Genomic DNA, 16066 nt, shown 5'->3' on the forward strand with positions numbered 1-16066 from the left:
CACACCAACAGCAAGGACATTTACATTAGTGAGCACTACGTGGAGGTAACCCAGGAGGTGCCTAAATTAGAGAAACTACAGCTGAGCTCTCAAATGAGGTCATTGGAAAAATACAAGCTAGAATAGGAACGAACACACACAGTGAAATTGTCTGTGCTGAAGGCGACGCTCAGCATCTTCTCTGCTGCTCTTTGTCTTTTTTCAGTTTTTCGCTCAGAAATCAATCAATAACTAAATCAACAGTTTACTAGCGTTCTTTTTATAAGACGGCATTTTACATTCGGGTCCTGTCGTTCAACAGGATGACTTGCAAATTATTATTATTCACAGCAAATTATATTGAGACTGAAAAGTGAATAAACACAAACAGCAGTAGAACACTGTGCCAACAGAAAGAAATTAGGGATTTATGTGAGTCTTTCAAACGACAACACAAAATACATTACTTCAAGAAGACTTTTTTTTAAAGTTCCTTTCTGACTATTACGAGATCTTTTTTAATACTCATGCAACAAACACAAACCGCTGAAGACACTCCTCGCTTTTACCTTCCAACACATACTCTGATATGCACAATGCAATGCTGCTGACTGCATTGAGCGCTGATGAATGGAATGCAAATAAGTTTAAATTGAAGTGAAGCATTAATCAGTTAGTCTCTTCTGTTTGAACTGGAACTAAATCACTCTTTGAATAGGCACTTCAATTACTCCTGGTATCTACAACCAAAAAGCAGAGGGATATCTCTCGCACGCACGCACGCACGCACGCACGCACGCACGCACGCACGCACGCACGCACGCACGCACGCACGCACGCACGCACGCACGCACGCACGCACGCACGCACGCACGCACGCACGCACGCACGCACGCACGCACGCACGCACGCACGCACACACACCTTCTGAGAAACAAAGGGAGGCTTCTAATCAACACAGGGCAGAGAGCAAGCAGTGGCACAACAAGCATGGTAATAGCAGGCAGATAAGGCAGATAATTGTAGATGCTGTAATGATAAGCAGCAAGGGTTAATTTTGTGCTCTCCTAACATTGAGTCCTTATAATTGAACTTCTCAATCTTTTTCTATCAAATCTAAGTTCTCAGCTGAGGAAAAGATGTGTATTTGTCTCACCTCCCACCCGTCTCCTAACACAGATTTTTCCCCACCCTATCTTTAAGGAGGCTGGTGTGAGAAAGTATCAATACATTGGTAAGGGTTTAGATCACATGCACACATGCTCTTATCTTACTAAAGATTGTGAGCAGGTACAGCAACTGAAACAGGATGTAAGCAGCACCTTGAGAGCATCAATCCGTCCATTTTCCCTGGCAAACTAAAGCTCTGGTGGCTACAGTTTGGCCTGCTACCCCAACTGATGTGCTAATCCATAGAACTGACAGCGCCCTGGGAGGATGCTGTTGATGAAGCGTATGACAGGATGCGGAGATGCCATCTGAGGCAGAACAACACGACGGGAGAGCAATAGTCCGCCCAGTGGAGTTTGGCTGCAGGGGCTTTATTGCAACATCCACCATCGGGTTGCTCAAAGAGCTGGAAATCCATGGACAAGCCCTCCAGACCATAAAAGAACCATTACGGGCCGCAGAGCGCTGCAGCTGATGGCGATGGATCACAAGGAAAGACCTGGGCCCCAGGTTTGATCAGCCTGCGGGGGGCCTGCCTTAGAAGAGGGTGCCTTGTGATTAAAAGGCTGAAACACCTGATGGCACAAAGGTACACACAACTGATGATACGTCCCTATCATCCGCTGATGGTTGGCAATTTATCATCAAGCTAGTGCTGAAGACCTTCAAACGTACAAGGGATATGCACCATCTGGTCCCTTGTTTTAAAATAAGCAGGGCAAACACTGAAAGCCAATGAAACATGAAATGTAGAGACTTCTTTTTGGTTTGTAAGCTTGCATGTTTTTTCTTCCTCCTATTCCCTCTGCTTTATGAAAATGTTGGACACATCCCTACCACCTTAGGCTCTCAGGGCTTTAAAAGCATGGATCTAGATTTGTAGAGGACTTGTGTGACTTTGAGTGAATATCTTTTGGATATATGGATTCCACTGATAGTCTTTCTCAACTCAGGGAGTGTGAAAAATGTATGTTAACAGTAGTGATCCATATTTTAGTCCATTACCAAGGCTGATAAAGAGCTAGGGAGGAAAAAAGCTGTGCTGTGTGTGTGTGTGTGTGTGTGTGTGTGTGTGTTATTGCGTAGTTGTGTTCACATTTATACACTAAGGTTCCTGTCAGATTTGACATTCCTGAGTGTTCGATCGACAAGGAAAAAAGAAGCCTCTCTCTCCATCGCTTTCCCTTTGCTACCCTCGTTTCATTCCCCTCTGCCCCAACCCTCTCGGGGTGGGAATTGCTAAATCAATAGTGCTAAATGGAGTTGCCACGGAAGCCACAGAGTGTCCTTTCTAAGTGCTTGAGGAACAAGCATGGTAAGAAGCGGCTGTGACACCCCATACTCACCTCTTCACCTTCCCCCTTCTACCCACCAAACCCCTTTTCTCAACCGTCTCTAACACTCTACTGAGCTTGTCCTCATTACTTTCACATGCGGAAGCTCCTTTCCTGACATCAGTGTGGTGCAGTGTTTACAGCACAACAAAGTGTCATTATGTCATTTTGATGATATATAATATATTGTTTAGCAAAAGCAATCACAGGTTATATAACACGAAAGTAGTTACCGTGAAAAAGTGGTCTTTCAGATTGTCATGGTTATCGTATATGTGAGACTTTGCATGGCGGCATTCTGCCATCAGAGGCGTTGGGTGGGGGGGTGACACACTCGCATCTGTTTCTTTCCTTTTACCACAGATGTCAACGCGGCTCTGTGACCACCGCCCCTGTCAGTTTACAGGCACAACAACAACAATGCTCTATCTGTGTTGATCCGGCTCTTTAAGAGCAGCTATACTGTGCATCTGCATAATGTGACATTTCTGTGCTTACAATATCTTTTTTAATCCGTTTTATATGAATTCATAATCTCTGGATCTATACTTGAAATTGCATTTTTTTCATTCACTTTTCTTTTATGAAGAAATGAGATTAAACAAAGTGAAAAATGGGGTCAACTTTCAACTTCAGGCCAAGATGCACAAATCTGACTAGAACTTAATCAACTTTTTTCCACAGCAGACATCTTGACTGTCTGAAATCAGTATTGCTCTGTTAGCAGGACAGGAAATGGTCACCAATTTGAGTGTCTTAGCGTTACATGTATGTGAAACGTACTCCATTTCTCCCCATTTCAGTGGCTTCTATAACTAAAATCACATTTTATAGAAGCTAAAATTACAGTGTTTGACACTACACCTGATGACAGTCATTTATTTCAAACCCCTAATTAACCATTCAATTATTTTGTCCTTTTGTTAATAAAAGATGGTGATAGTTTACAAGAAATGTCAATGTATCTATAAATAACGACTAAGGAGAAAATACCAAATTGATGGTTGTATTTATTGAAGATAAAATAATAATTATAAAACTACATAACACAGTTCTCTGCACCTCCAAGTTTATAGAAGTCTGCAGCTGTTTTCAGAGACACAGTGCTCACTTCTCTTTGACACAAACACTGTGTGCTGCCTTAGGGCACACACAAGGCTTTGATGTCAGTTCTTTTAGTTTTAGAGAACAATGGTTACTTTTAGATCCACCATTTCGAGAGTCTAAATAACACAGAGGCAATATCCCCTGTAAAATAGGTAGCGACACCAGATTGTCCTTTAGCAGTGTAGCCTGCAGACAATAATACAGTCCAGATGCATCTCATCTATTAAACTCCATTCACAAAACCGTCACAGCAGTTTCAGCTTTTCAACCTGCATATAAGTGCAGCTCAGCTTTTTCCTCTTATTCTGCTCATTTACACTCCTATAATGTTATTTCTCTTGTTATCATTAATTCAGTTACATTACAGTAATTCAGACCAGTTTCCAATTATATATGATCAGTGTCTGCACAGGTGATTTGTGCTAGTGAGAAGCTCAACAAATTATCTGCACTGCATGCTTCCTCCGTGGTCCTGCACAAGATCCAACTAAAGAAGCAAATGGGATCCCCACTATCCATACACTGTAAATGTGTGTGGGAGAGAATTAGTGAGGGAGAGATAAAAAGACAATGAGAGAATGTCACTGAAACCCAGCAGAGTCTGGAGGTTGTTTGCTAAGAAACCTCTGAGGGCCTCAGGAGAAAAGGGCACCAGAATGAGAAAAACACTTTTCAATCTATCTTTGACTTAGAACAAAGAGCTAGCAGGTTAGAAGGTACACATGAGAAAATGCATTTTGTTGTACCTGTGACTCACAATAACCACTCTGACTCTGTGTGTGAAAGGTACACACCAGGAAGTAAAGTGGCAAGAACACACATTGTAATGTTTTCCCCCAAGTCTTGTATTCAAACATCAGACAAGAATCAAGAATAAAAGTAGTTGTCAGAGTCGACGCACTTGCAAACACAGGTTCTCAAAGGCATGAGCACACGCACAGAAATACAAATCTCTAATCTGCTTATGAGCATAAACTCTGGAGAGGTTGCGGTAATTATGAAGCATTTTCTAATAACTGCAGTTTGTGGTGGATATAAGCTGCATCCCGAGGGTAAACAATTAGATTAGATTTACATCTTCTATGCAGTATTATCGGGCTGCAGAGAAACCGTCGAAAGGGGAGATTCCTCCCGTACAAGAGAGTTCATTGGCTTATCATCGAAATCATCCGGGCTCCAGGGATTCCCTTTTCTTTCTTTTTTTTTCCACAGTAGATTATTCTCTGCTCAGAGAATGCTTGGTGAACTGCAGGCGCCTCTCTGCCGGAACCAAGCGTTCACCTGGCTGCGGTCTCCTTCGACAAGACTTTTAATCTTGCCAGCTCCACTGTCGCTGGTCTGACCCCGTTCTGTTATATCTCTAAAGGACTGACACTACATGTGAAACTTCAATTCTTTATTTTTATATTTAGATAAAGGCTTCAAAGGACTGTGGAGCATGTCTTTTGAAACCGAGCAACTTCATACAGTGCATCTCTGTCTTTTCAAAGGCTTCATGCAAGACTGAAACAGTGAGCTTCAGAGCAAATTAGTTCAACAACTTCCCAAAAGCATGACAGATAATCGAGGTCTGCTGCTTGGTGAGCTATAACCCGGAACTAAACAGACTTTCCACTTTGCGTCAACCCTGTTATCTCCTAGAGTGAGCAGCAGAGAGTGATGGAAGGCCTCCGGTAATTAGAATGGAGAGTCTCTCCCTTCACTATACAAATTATGATAGCCCTTCACCTACAGCAGAAAATCAGCCTTGAATTTATGCCCACACTCAAATAGGACACAGATCAGGTCACAAGCATGTGGACACACACACACACACACACGGGCGCGCACAGACAGACAGACACACACACACACACACACACACACACACACACACACACACACACACACACACACACACACACACACACACATAAACCTCACTTGTTCCAGTTTCCAGTGGAACTCGGCAGGTCTGAAGGTGTCCACCTGAGTGAAGTCTCTTCTGAGCAGGAGAACCAGTCGGCAGTTGTGTACATACAGAGAGTAGTGGTGGCGGTTCATCTCTGAAACAGTAACATCACAGACATACATGGTCATGCAAACTCACTATTCAACACAACTATTCAACCAAAATTATAAACTGATGCCTCTTCCGCATTTTGGGAGTTTGATTTTTTTTTCCCGACATTTAGCTGCAGGAAAACTTAACTGTTGTTTTATGTGATTGAAATCATTAACATCTCAACACCAGAGTCTTCGATTCAATGAGTGTGGATGCACAGTGGAATTTTTAAATATCAACTCAGAACTCAAAAGGTGAGTCTCATTTGCTCTGCTGTAATACACCCAAATACTTTTGAGGTGGGATGAGCCTCTGGTTGCCTGTGTGTTGTTTCTTGCGATTGTCGTTGGACTTATTATAGGTGTTGATATGTGGAGGAGGGAATCACAGAAAGCATGTTGCACAATGCACTACTCTGCAGTTTAGCAATACAAGATCAGAATACACAAATCCTGAACCAACGAGCCGTCAGTGAGAGCACTGAGACAGCATGCAATTTGCAGATGTCTCGCTTAATTACAAAGCTCAGTTCAGACACTGAATGGGTAAAAGTTGAGGTTAAAAGAGCATTCGCTTTTGTGAACTTCAGTCTAAGTCTTAATTATTGTGTTATTTTGTACGGAGGTGATGGTTTATTCCAAATAGTCTCTAACCTGTCTTGTCAGAGTTACACAGTAAGGTTTCCTTCTCCGCTCTGAGTCCCGGACTGGGCCCGTGTTTCATCCACGTTGCTATGGTGAACTGGTCTGTTAGGTTTTGGGGCACCACGTGATCTGGAACATTGGCAGCCTGACGTCCGTCAAATCTGTAGATGAGGTCACTGTCTCGCCCACTGTCAGTCAGCAGAGAGGCTGTCCAGTTTGTGGAAGGGCTGGGGGCAGGAAGGAGGTCGGTGCTGCCAGATGCTGCACCTGGATGTGCCAGTCAGAGGAGAGGACACTGTCAGGAGGACTCCACAGAGAATAAGCATGGAGAGAAGCTGCTTCCTCATATGTCACTTCATGCCCTAAAGCTGTGTGTGTGTATGTGTGTGTGTGTGTGTGTGTGTGTGTGTGTGTGTATGAAACATACCTCCTATAAATAACAATATGTTTTTGATAGTGGTTAATATGTTTGCTGTATTTTGATATTATTGAAAGATTTGTGGTAAAAAGAAAACAAAAGTAATATAACCTTGCGACTCTGCTTGTGTGAAACTGACTGAGTTACGAGACAAACTAATTAACTGACATGTCTGTTGCCTCTGTGGGAGTTTTTTGGTGTCGATAGGTCGGAAAATCAAATATATGATAGACAACTTATATTTATATTTTTTAACTTTCAAAATGCTACTTTGAGCATGTTTATGGTTTTTATATTGTAAAGAAAATTTCCCAAATCGCATTTAGTTTCTTGTGGGTTTTCAGGGTCCAATATGACTAAACAATGGCAAAAACACTTCACTAACAACCACAATGGCCCAGGACTTTGAAAGGTTAAGAAGTGGCTCCTGTCACTGGGATGAGGTACATGCAAATGATATGTTTATATATTTAGCCATTTCGGTCAAAATAAATGAGGATTGTTCATTGGTCCAAATGATCTGACATCACGTTTCTGCAAAAACAATCTTATTATAGCCTCTCAAGAGGAATATAGAGTTTAAGTCTTACTTTTACTGCATGCATTACAGTTATTGGCTGTGTACGAGGGTATGTAACAACACGTCACAGTTTAACTGACTTTGTAATTTAATTAAAAAAATATTCAAAGGTCTGCAGGATTAAAATGGAACCAGGATTAAAATGGAACACTGAAAATTGGCAAATTAATATACCACATTTTTTTACTCATTTCTCATTATTATTTATTCTCTATGCTCCCTCACAGCACCTCACTATTTCAACAAGGCCTTTTATTTTCTCGCATATTTCAAGTTCCACACTTGAGCCAATTGGCCTGTTTTTCTCAATGCTTTGATTTCTGTCTTTTTACCGCAGAGCTTTTGGAGAGACTTTTCAGAGTAGGTTTCTCGGTCACAGCCCTTCCCGATGTGATTGGTCTGCAGCTCCACCATCGCCCTCACGCCGGACAGGGGACCACCGCAGGTTTCCAAGCGCATCTTGGGGAACAGCTGCTTGCTTCCAGTCCCCGGTTCATAGTCCACCCTCTTGTTCCAACCTTGAAGGATCAAAAGATGAACAGTTCACTTAAACTGACCTTTTTTTGTTTATGCTGACTAATACTTCATGGAGTACTATACACCAAGATAACATCTGTAACACGTTTTTTCGTTTTCATTGTATAACTAAAACATTGGAGAACGTACGGACAAACTTCAAAATGTAATGCCTTCATCACTGGCTGTCGCCGGCCCAGAATTTTTTTCTCATTCACTACCACTCCTCAATTTTAACATTATCTATACTGCTTATCCATTGAGGGTCGCGGGGGACGGTGCCAATGTGGGAGGAAACTGGAGTAACTGCAGGAAACTGTGATTCAAACCAGCCTCTTGATGTGAAATGTGTTAACTGGAGGTCTTCTCTTCCTGCTAACCTTGCTTTCTTTTATCCTACTTTTTTTTTTATAGGAAAACTTCATGTTCTACACCAAGTTGGCTCATAATAAGGATGTGGGTCTTCAAACGATGACAGGCGACCACACAGGTTGGGCCTGGAATTGTCTGATATCTCTCCCTGTGACAAGTCAAAAGTCGACCGAAATGGCTCAGTAACATGACAGACTTGGTAGAAAGGGGTACTCCCCTCCTTGTATCTGTCAGTCCTGCAGCCTGGTGTTACATTTTCATTACCAAGGTGTTATATGTATCCTCAGTGTGTGCGAGAATCCCTGAATCTTGATGTGAAGGGGATTTCTGAGCATGATTGTGGGGAAGTGTGTGTGTATGTGGGACTGGGAGTGTGTGCAGGTGGACACCTGGCAGCTCCTGCCAAGCCCACAGAATATAATATCAAGTCTCCTGTGACAAACATTCAAAGAGCGGAATGGAGTGTGATTAAGAGGGCGAGGAGGAGCGAGGAGACAGGTGGAGCGAGACATATTTAGCCTCCATTTATGCCAGGGAGCCTTCTGCAAAAAAGCAGCACTGACCTTTACACACATGATAAATAAGGTTATGTGTACAAAGGACTTGATATTTGTGTGCATCAGTGCAATGTTTTATTCATGGGTTCAAGCTACGATAGGTTGATGGTTTTACAAGTGGATTATGCAGTGTGTCCCCCTTTTATGAGTCAAACTGCAAAGAATCATGCAACATTGATGAGGATGTTACTAGGCCATGATAGCACATGCTTCTTTCTGGTTCAAATGCAGTGTAGTGAGCTGGCAGCGCCTGTGAAGCCATTTGGAAAATGATTATTATTATTATCTCCAAAAGCAAAAGCTTGAACTTTTCTTATTTTGGTGTCAGCTGTTTTCTATCCAATGTTTTTTTTAGATCAAAATGGCACATGTCCTCTCCAATCTCAAACTCTTTCCCTCTGCGTGCTATAATTCGGATATCTACATGAAGATGACATTTACATAAAGCAGCATGCCATTTCAGACCAGTTTTCTCCAAACCATTTGACTATTTCTGTCAGCACCTCCACCCCTCTGCGACGTGCACTGACATTTCCTTCAATAAGTGTCCCTAAAGCCAAAAAAACTGGCATTCGTGACATTTTCAATACACAGTCTCTTCGGATTAATTGCCTGTAACATCATGTCTTGCTGAGGCGGAGTCACGCGAGGGTTTTCTGCTACTAAATTATCATCTTTATCATGACACAAAATTGTGGACACGAAGCAGCATTCTGAGCCATTACCTAATCAACCTATCGTTTTACACCATGGACAAGGATGACAAAGCAATCAAGATGATTTGGTTTCACTTTGAGGGGGGCTGTCATGTCGTCCATTCTTTGTACGCAGTGTGTTCCACTGTTGTGTAGAGCTTCATGTACCCCTGCACTTACATCAATTAAGATTTGCTGACATCGGGGAGTGATTGCCCCTCGTTTCACCTCTCAGGCTACAAAGAGGCTGCTTCCCTGAATGTTTGTATATTATTTTTCCTCTGAGAAGAGAATAATTACTCGAATGTATATTTTATTTATAATTAACAGGCTACTTTCCTAAGAAGATGTGTGAACAGAGCAGCATTGCAACATAAGGGAGTAAAGGAGAGTGCTATCTGTAGTAAGGATGAATACATTATAATATAACTGAATTGTTGTGGTGTTTATGAGTACAAAAAGCAAAGCACTTCTCATTTAGGAAGGCGTATTACCAGTTTCATATTAATGTGGTAGATTGATATAATATATATGCAGAAAAAGTGTTGCGTATTCTGGTTGGGAATTAAACTGATAAAGAGGAGACCTGAAACCTGCAATACTTGAGAATCAAGGCATCAACATAATAATAACTCAGGCAGCAAATATAGGGGAGTGACGGTGTCCCACTTAGGCCAAACCTAAGAGGCAAGATAAACAAAAACAAATTAAATGCTCTCAGATTTCTATTTTCTGCTTCTTTTAGAAGAGCCTTTTACTCGGCTTACACCAACTCTCTCCTCCTTGTACCTACTGGCTTCAAATGTCCAATAACACTTCAGAAAATGATGTTCACACAATATTTGATTCATGAATAACCAAGAGTTGTTTTGTGTCATCGTTGGATTGATTCATCTCAGAGCTTCACAAGAATATGATGGGAATGAATGAAACTGTTAGGAGGGATCTGGTCATGAATTCTAAAGCGTCACGACGATGTCTTGCAATTGTTCAGGGTTTTACTGACTGATTTGTTTTGGTCAGTTAATTTAAGACTGCAAGAATAAACACTAGTCTTCTCTATATCTTTGTTTCTCTCTGTCCTCCCTTGTTCATTCAGCCTCTTTCTTTATCTATCTTCTCCCTCCCTTCTCTTTCCCCTCTCCTCTCTTATCTTTCTCTGTCTTCTGCTTTCATTCCTGACTCTTGAGGGCCTGTCAGTGCTGACAGGTGGAGCAGCAGGGGAGACGAGACTGGCTCGAATGCCAAGCTGCTGGCGTGTTACAGGAGGAAGAGGGAAAAGAAAAAAAAACGTATACACACTCCAGTCAACGTTCCCTCTGGAGGGTTCTGTCAGGTCTTCTGATTTCCTCAAGAGACATTCATTCCAAACTGAAATGGAATTCCCTCGAGGGAAAGGATGCATTTAAAAACTGCTCTGAATTGGCTGCTTCAATTTGGATTGAGTTACTTTACATTTTAGTACATTTAAAAATTATGTCAGCCCACTTAAAAATAAGTACAGGAGGTAGATTAAAGCATTAAGCAAATATTTCCCCGCCTATTCCTTTATCTCTGACCTTGCCATCCAGGTTTGCAGACAGGCTTGACATCAATATGCACAGCCACGTCCTCCTTTGCTCTCTTTTGACCACAGTCGAAAGCCGTCACCATGATCTTGTAGCTCTGCTGCTTGTCGTAGCTCAGACGCTCTGTGTTTCTGATGTTACCTTAAAGAACAAAGTAGAAATATGATCATGATTATCTAGAAAAACGGACCAGTTATGTTTATTTAGCAATAATAAGGTGAGACACACTGAGCAATATCAGGAAACGACTTTACATTCAAAACTGTGACATGTTTACAAATGACTCTCACTGAAGACTTTTATTAAAAACTCAAGGTCCTGGAACCTTGCGATGTATTTTAATATCAACGCGTCAATGTCAACAGTCGATTCCGCCGAGGTAACAGTGTAAGAAAGAGAGAGACAAAGACTGAGGAGATGCAGCAGCCCTGAAAGGACAAACACTAGACAAGTTCACATACTGAGGTTACTGTAATCAAACAAGCCAAACATCTGCTGGCAAGCCTTAGTAGATGTTTGAAGGCCCTGTGAAATAAAAAATACATTTTATTGTCAATTTATGTCCAAAACCAATACTTTTGTACTTTTACATCAAAATCTGTGTATTTTCTCTTCAAGAATACATTTTTCAACTGTTAAAATTGCTCACGTTGTACTCAAGCCTTTTGTATTGATTTTCAATAATGTACAATACAATAACTGTGAAGGGGAAAACATTTACTTTGTTTAAATGAGCTTGCATCACAATATTTCTCATGTACAACCACAGCTGACCCCAGAGGATAAATCCCAAAGTTAATCAGAGTTGTTGAAATTACGCTGTATACCTACGGGCCTATGAGACCTGCACTGTCTGATTAATGGATCAACATACAGTATTTATGGGTGATGAAGTTTTCATGCATATTTCTGCCACTGTCAGCCTCTCGGGGTTGACAAAGTTGAAATCAATAATGTGTGTGTTCTTGGTTTTATCTATATTTCTCAGCTCTGTTGTGGCCTCTGTCGTTTCTAACTTCAGCATCTACAACATTATGATAAGTAACTGGTTTTGTAAAACTCTAGTATGATTTGAACAAATGTATTAAATCAGTTGAGAAAACTACATAGATCCAAATGTTTTTGAGTTATGCCTCACAAGGGAGTACACATATTCTCCAGTCTTCTTTACTGACTGAGCAAAATGTTAACAATGCAGCACTGAGTTGCTATTTGCAGCCGATACTCTACATTTACATCAAAGTCCATCAAAGCAATGATGAATACCATACATCTCTAAAACGAAATTAAATGCATTCTATAATACACAAAATGGCTTTAAAACAATGCCATATTCTTAATTTGTCAGTCCCTCCCATCACAGTCCGTCTCCGAGTCTATGAGGACAACTGAAGCTATTTTTGCTGTTAATGTCTGGAGGCTTGTCTGTGTGAAAGGCTGTCACTCTGATTTCCATGAGAGACCAGAGGAGGCGAAAGGGAAGTAGAGAGAGAAAGCGGGGGAGAGCAGAGGAGACGAGACAGCACTGAGGGAATCAGTGTGGACCACAACAGTACTGGAAAACAGAGCTGAGCTGGAAATGTCGCAGGGAGAAAGGTGAGAAGATCAGAGTCAGACAGTTCTTACAAAATCCTCATACAATGACAATGTGATCTGCAGCTGGTGAGAACAACAGCAACAGAGAATTGGTACTGGATATCAACAGCTGGAGTTTCAGAAGATATTTTTTGAATTTACAGGACATTTCAATATATTGATTCTCTTTGGGACTAGGGGAATTTTCTCCAACAGACACGATCAGAACAGCACATGAATCTCAAGAGCGTTGAGGTGTGTGTGTGGGGGGGTTTCAGCAGGCAGAGGCAGGACGCAACTCTGCTGCAGAGATCACGTTTTTATGTTTACAGCACGTTGACACTGGCATAGACCCTAATCACAGAGAGCTGTCAAGGGAGCTTTTGAAACAATGAATAATTATTGTTTTAAATTGAGTCATGTGTTGGAAGGGTCATCAACACGCCTACAAGCACACAACGAATCCTGCAGAGGATCTCCTGCTGTGTTCTCATGTTGGACGTTCTGTAGACATTTCACCTGGGGTGCAGGCTGCAGGAACTCGGACATTTGCTTTTTCACATACAGCCCCTCCGAAGAATGTCCAGAGGTTGTTTGGAAATCAGTGCATGTTTGAAGGCATCTTAAACATGTGTGATTACAGAGACACCAGTTTTACACATAGACTTCGGTTTACTAGTCACAATATTGTCTGAGTCAGAACACAGTTATACATGGGGCTCTGGAATGAGCTTTGAAAAAGGATAAAAACCACATGTCCTCACATTACTCAGCGCTACAGAGAGAAGTATTGAAGTCTATCTGGGTCACCAGTTGTCCCTATAGTCCTGACAAGGTATTCATTAAATAACGTTCCAAAAATATGATCAGCCCAAGGAAACCACTGCATGCATTATCTTTGTTGTGGTACATAAAAAGAATTAGAGGCAGTAAGCTGGGATTTTGTACGTATTGTTTCATGTATTGTTTACAACTGGTTGCCGTCGGGTCTGGCTGCAGAAAAGCAGAGAAAATGAGTATATAATAAATGGAAAAGGGATCGACAGTGTGTTTTCTTTTTAAAATTAAATATTATAGTATGTGTTATTATATTATAGCATTAGAGATGTCAGATTCAGCTCAATTTGCTGACAACCTTTGATTTCTGAACCCTGCAAAGCTGATGCAGGGCCACTTTATTATCCTCACTCAACAACAGGTAATTAAATTAATTTAGTCTTAATTTTCTGTCTATTTTATGATGCACATTTCGCTCCATATCAGCTCACTTCACTGCATACGTCTATTGCTTTATCTTGCTCTTCACTCAGTGCACAAACTGACCATTGTTCTATAAAGTAGCTCTAAACAATACTGCATGTTGTGTTCTGGCGCATCTCCCAAGCAATATTATTGTGCCCCCGGAGAAGATCAGATCAAATGACTCAGACCTCTGTAAAATACACTGAGAGAGATCAGACCAGGAGGTTAAACTCAAAAAGCAATGAGACAAAATAATAAATAAGACCCTGAGAGACGAGGAGAGACATTGAAGAAAGCAGTGTGGGTGCTTCTGTCTGATCTATTGGTTGGAGTTAAACAGATAAAGCCCTCCAGTCTCCATTCAGTTTGGATTACGCCACACTCAGATCAGCGCAGTGTAGCTGCGGAGGCTCAGGGAGACGTAGGCACAAAGCCCAAAGCTGAAATTTCATATAGGCAGATATGCTCAGAATAGCTCTCAATCAGAAATCAAATACACTCTGCCAGTCAACTACAGGGCCGGTGTAGAGCCACAAATGAACATGAGAAAACTGTCATGGATGAAGGTGGATGTTTGTCAAGAAACTGTTGAGCTACTTGCTGATGAAAAGCTACTTCCCAGATGACAGCATCACTGCAATACGAAGAGGGATCGGTCTCAGTTGTCTGCTCGGTTATTCCTCTTCATACATGTTTCTATAGTGAATACACAGATGCATGACTCTGTTGTTTGGTCTACATCCATAAATAGATCATTTGCACAGTCCCTATTTACAGCCAGTGATAGATTTTCCTCCATTGATCCAGCACAAACAAACACAAGATTTGCTGCAGAGCTTCCTACAGTGGTTTCGAGTTCGGCGTCTGCTCCACGACTCCTCTCCAGATAAGGTCGTCGGCTCTCTCATGTCTATCTTTAGTGGAGACCAGTTCATGTTCATACGCAGTTCAGCTAGCTGAGATCATAGAAGGAACATATGCAAATTCAGCCCGGGGTCAGGCTTTTTCTTCTTTCATCCAGACATTAACCATGCTGTTTGTGTTCAAGAGAGGAAAGAACACGACTTCTATTAGTGTATTCCGCAATACCACATGTCTCCAGAATGATGTTTTAATGGAAGCTTCAAGTGCTTGATTCATAAAAAAGGATGTAAAGGTGTAAATCGAGGGCACTAGTTCAGATTAAATTATTTTGGTTAAAATTATTTAATATAAATTTAAGTATATTTGTCCTTATGGCCTAACTTTGTTGTAAGAGCAATCTGTTAAGTTGAAAATAAGCTGTTTGAACATTTCCAGTATGGTCCCCTCCATAGTTCAGAAAAGGCCTTGGTAAAAATCTCCAATGACCTTATGACAGCTGACTCCGGACTGTGTATCATTCTCATCCTCCTTAATCTGAGTGTGACCTTTGACACCATTTCTCATAATATTCTCCTTGACAGACTTGCCTCCATTGGTATCACTAACACACCCTTCGACTGGTTTCAAATCGTATCTCACTCGCGGCAGTCAGCTTATCCAACTCAAATCTTTCAAATCACAGCCATTTCCAGTAACTACTGGTGATCTCCATGGTTCTGTCCCGGGGTTCCACCTGTTATCATCTATTTACTTCCTCTTGACTAGGGATGGGCATAATTAATCAACGATCGATTAATTGATCATTAAGAATTTCGTCGATGACATTATTTTTTCATCAAGGAAAACTATTGCATGTTCGCTATGTGTCGGGAGGTTGGAATATCCTTCTTGCTTGCTCATCTGGGCTAAAGAGTACAGCAGTGCATATTTTCAAATGTAGCCATTGAACGGAACCCGTTTAACTGCCACAAGAGTTGTTCATCTTGTAATAAAGACCTCAATGAGGAAACACGCTGTGTTTTTTCTATTTTCACTGCATTTTTATATAGCCTCTAAATAGTGAATTTTAATTCAAAAATATTAATGATTAATCGAAAATCAATCGTTAATTCTCCTGACGATCGATTAAGACGATTTAATCGAATGCCCATCCCTACTCTTGACTATATCTTCTGTAAATCTAATATCAATTTCCATTGCTATGTGGATGACAGCCAGCTCTACCTGTCCACCAAACCTACCTCGATCTGTGATTGCCTACAGGAAATCCAATCCTGGTTCTCCTCCAACTTTCTCAAACTAAACAGTGATAAAACACAGGTTCTCCTTATTGACACCAAATCCACCAAATAACTGAGAATATTCCTTAACTATTAATAATTCCTTAGTTTCTCCTTTCCC

General features: G+C 41.2%; 1 protein-coding gene across 1 annotated transcript in view; it reads right to left on the reverse strand.

Moving 5' to 3' along the window:
- clstn2a (calsyntenin 2a) overlaps window positions 1-16066 on the reverse strand; it is a 130114-nt gene that overhangs the window by 18467 nt on the left and 95581 nt on the right. Inside the window, exons 6-9 of the mRNA XM_062404301.1 lie at window positions 10976-11125; window positions 7609-7794; window positions 6288-6545; window positions 5514-5635 (exon numbers count right to left, since the gene is read on the reverse strand). Coding sequence (XP_062260285.1) covers window positions 5514-5635; window positions 6288-6545; window positions 7609-7794; window positions 10976-11125 — 716 coding nt within the window. The remainder of the gene's footprint in view (window positions 1-5513; window positions 5636-6287; window positions 6546-7608; window positions 7795-10975; window positions 11126-16066) is intronic.

This window comes from Platichthys flesus, chromosome 14, assembly GCF_949316205.1.
Source record: "Platichthys flesus chromosome 14, fPlaFle2.1, whole genome shotgun sequence".
Classification (NCBI taxonomy): domain Eukaryota; kingdom Metazoa; phylum Chordata; class Actinopteri; order Pleuronectiformes; family Pleuronectidae; genus Platichthys; species Platichthys flesus.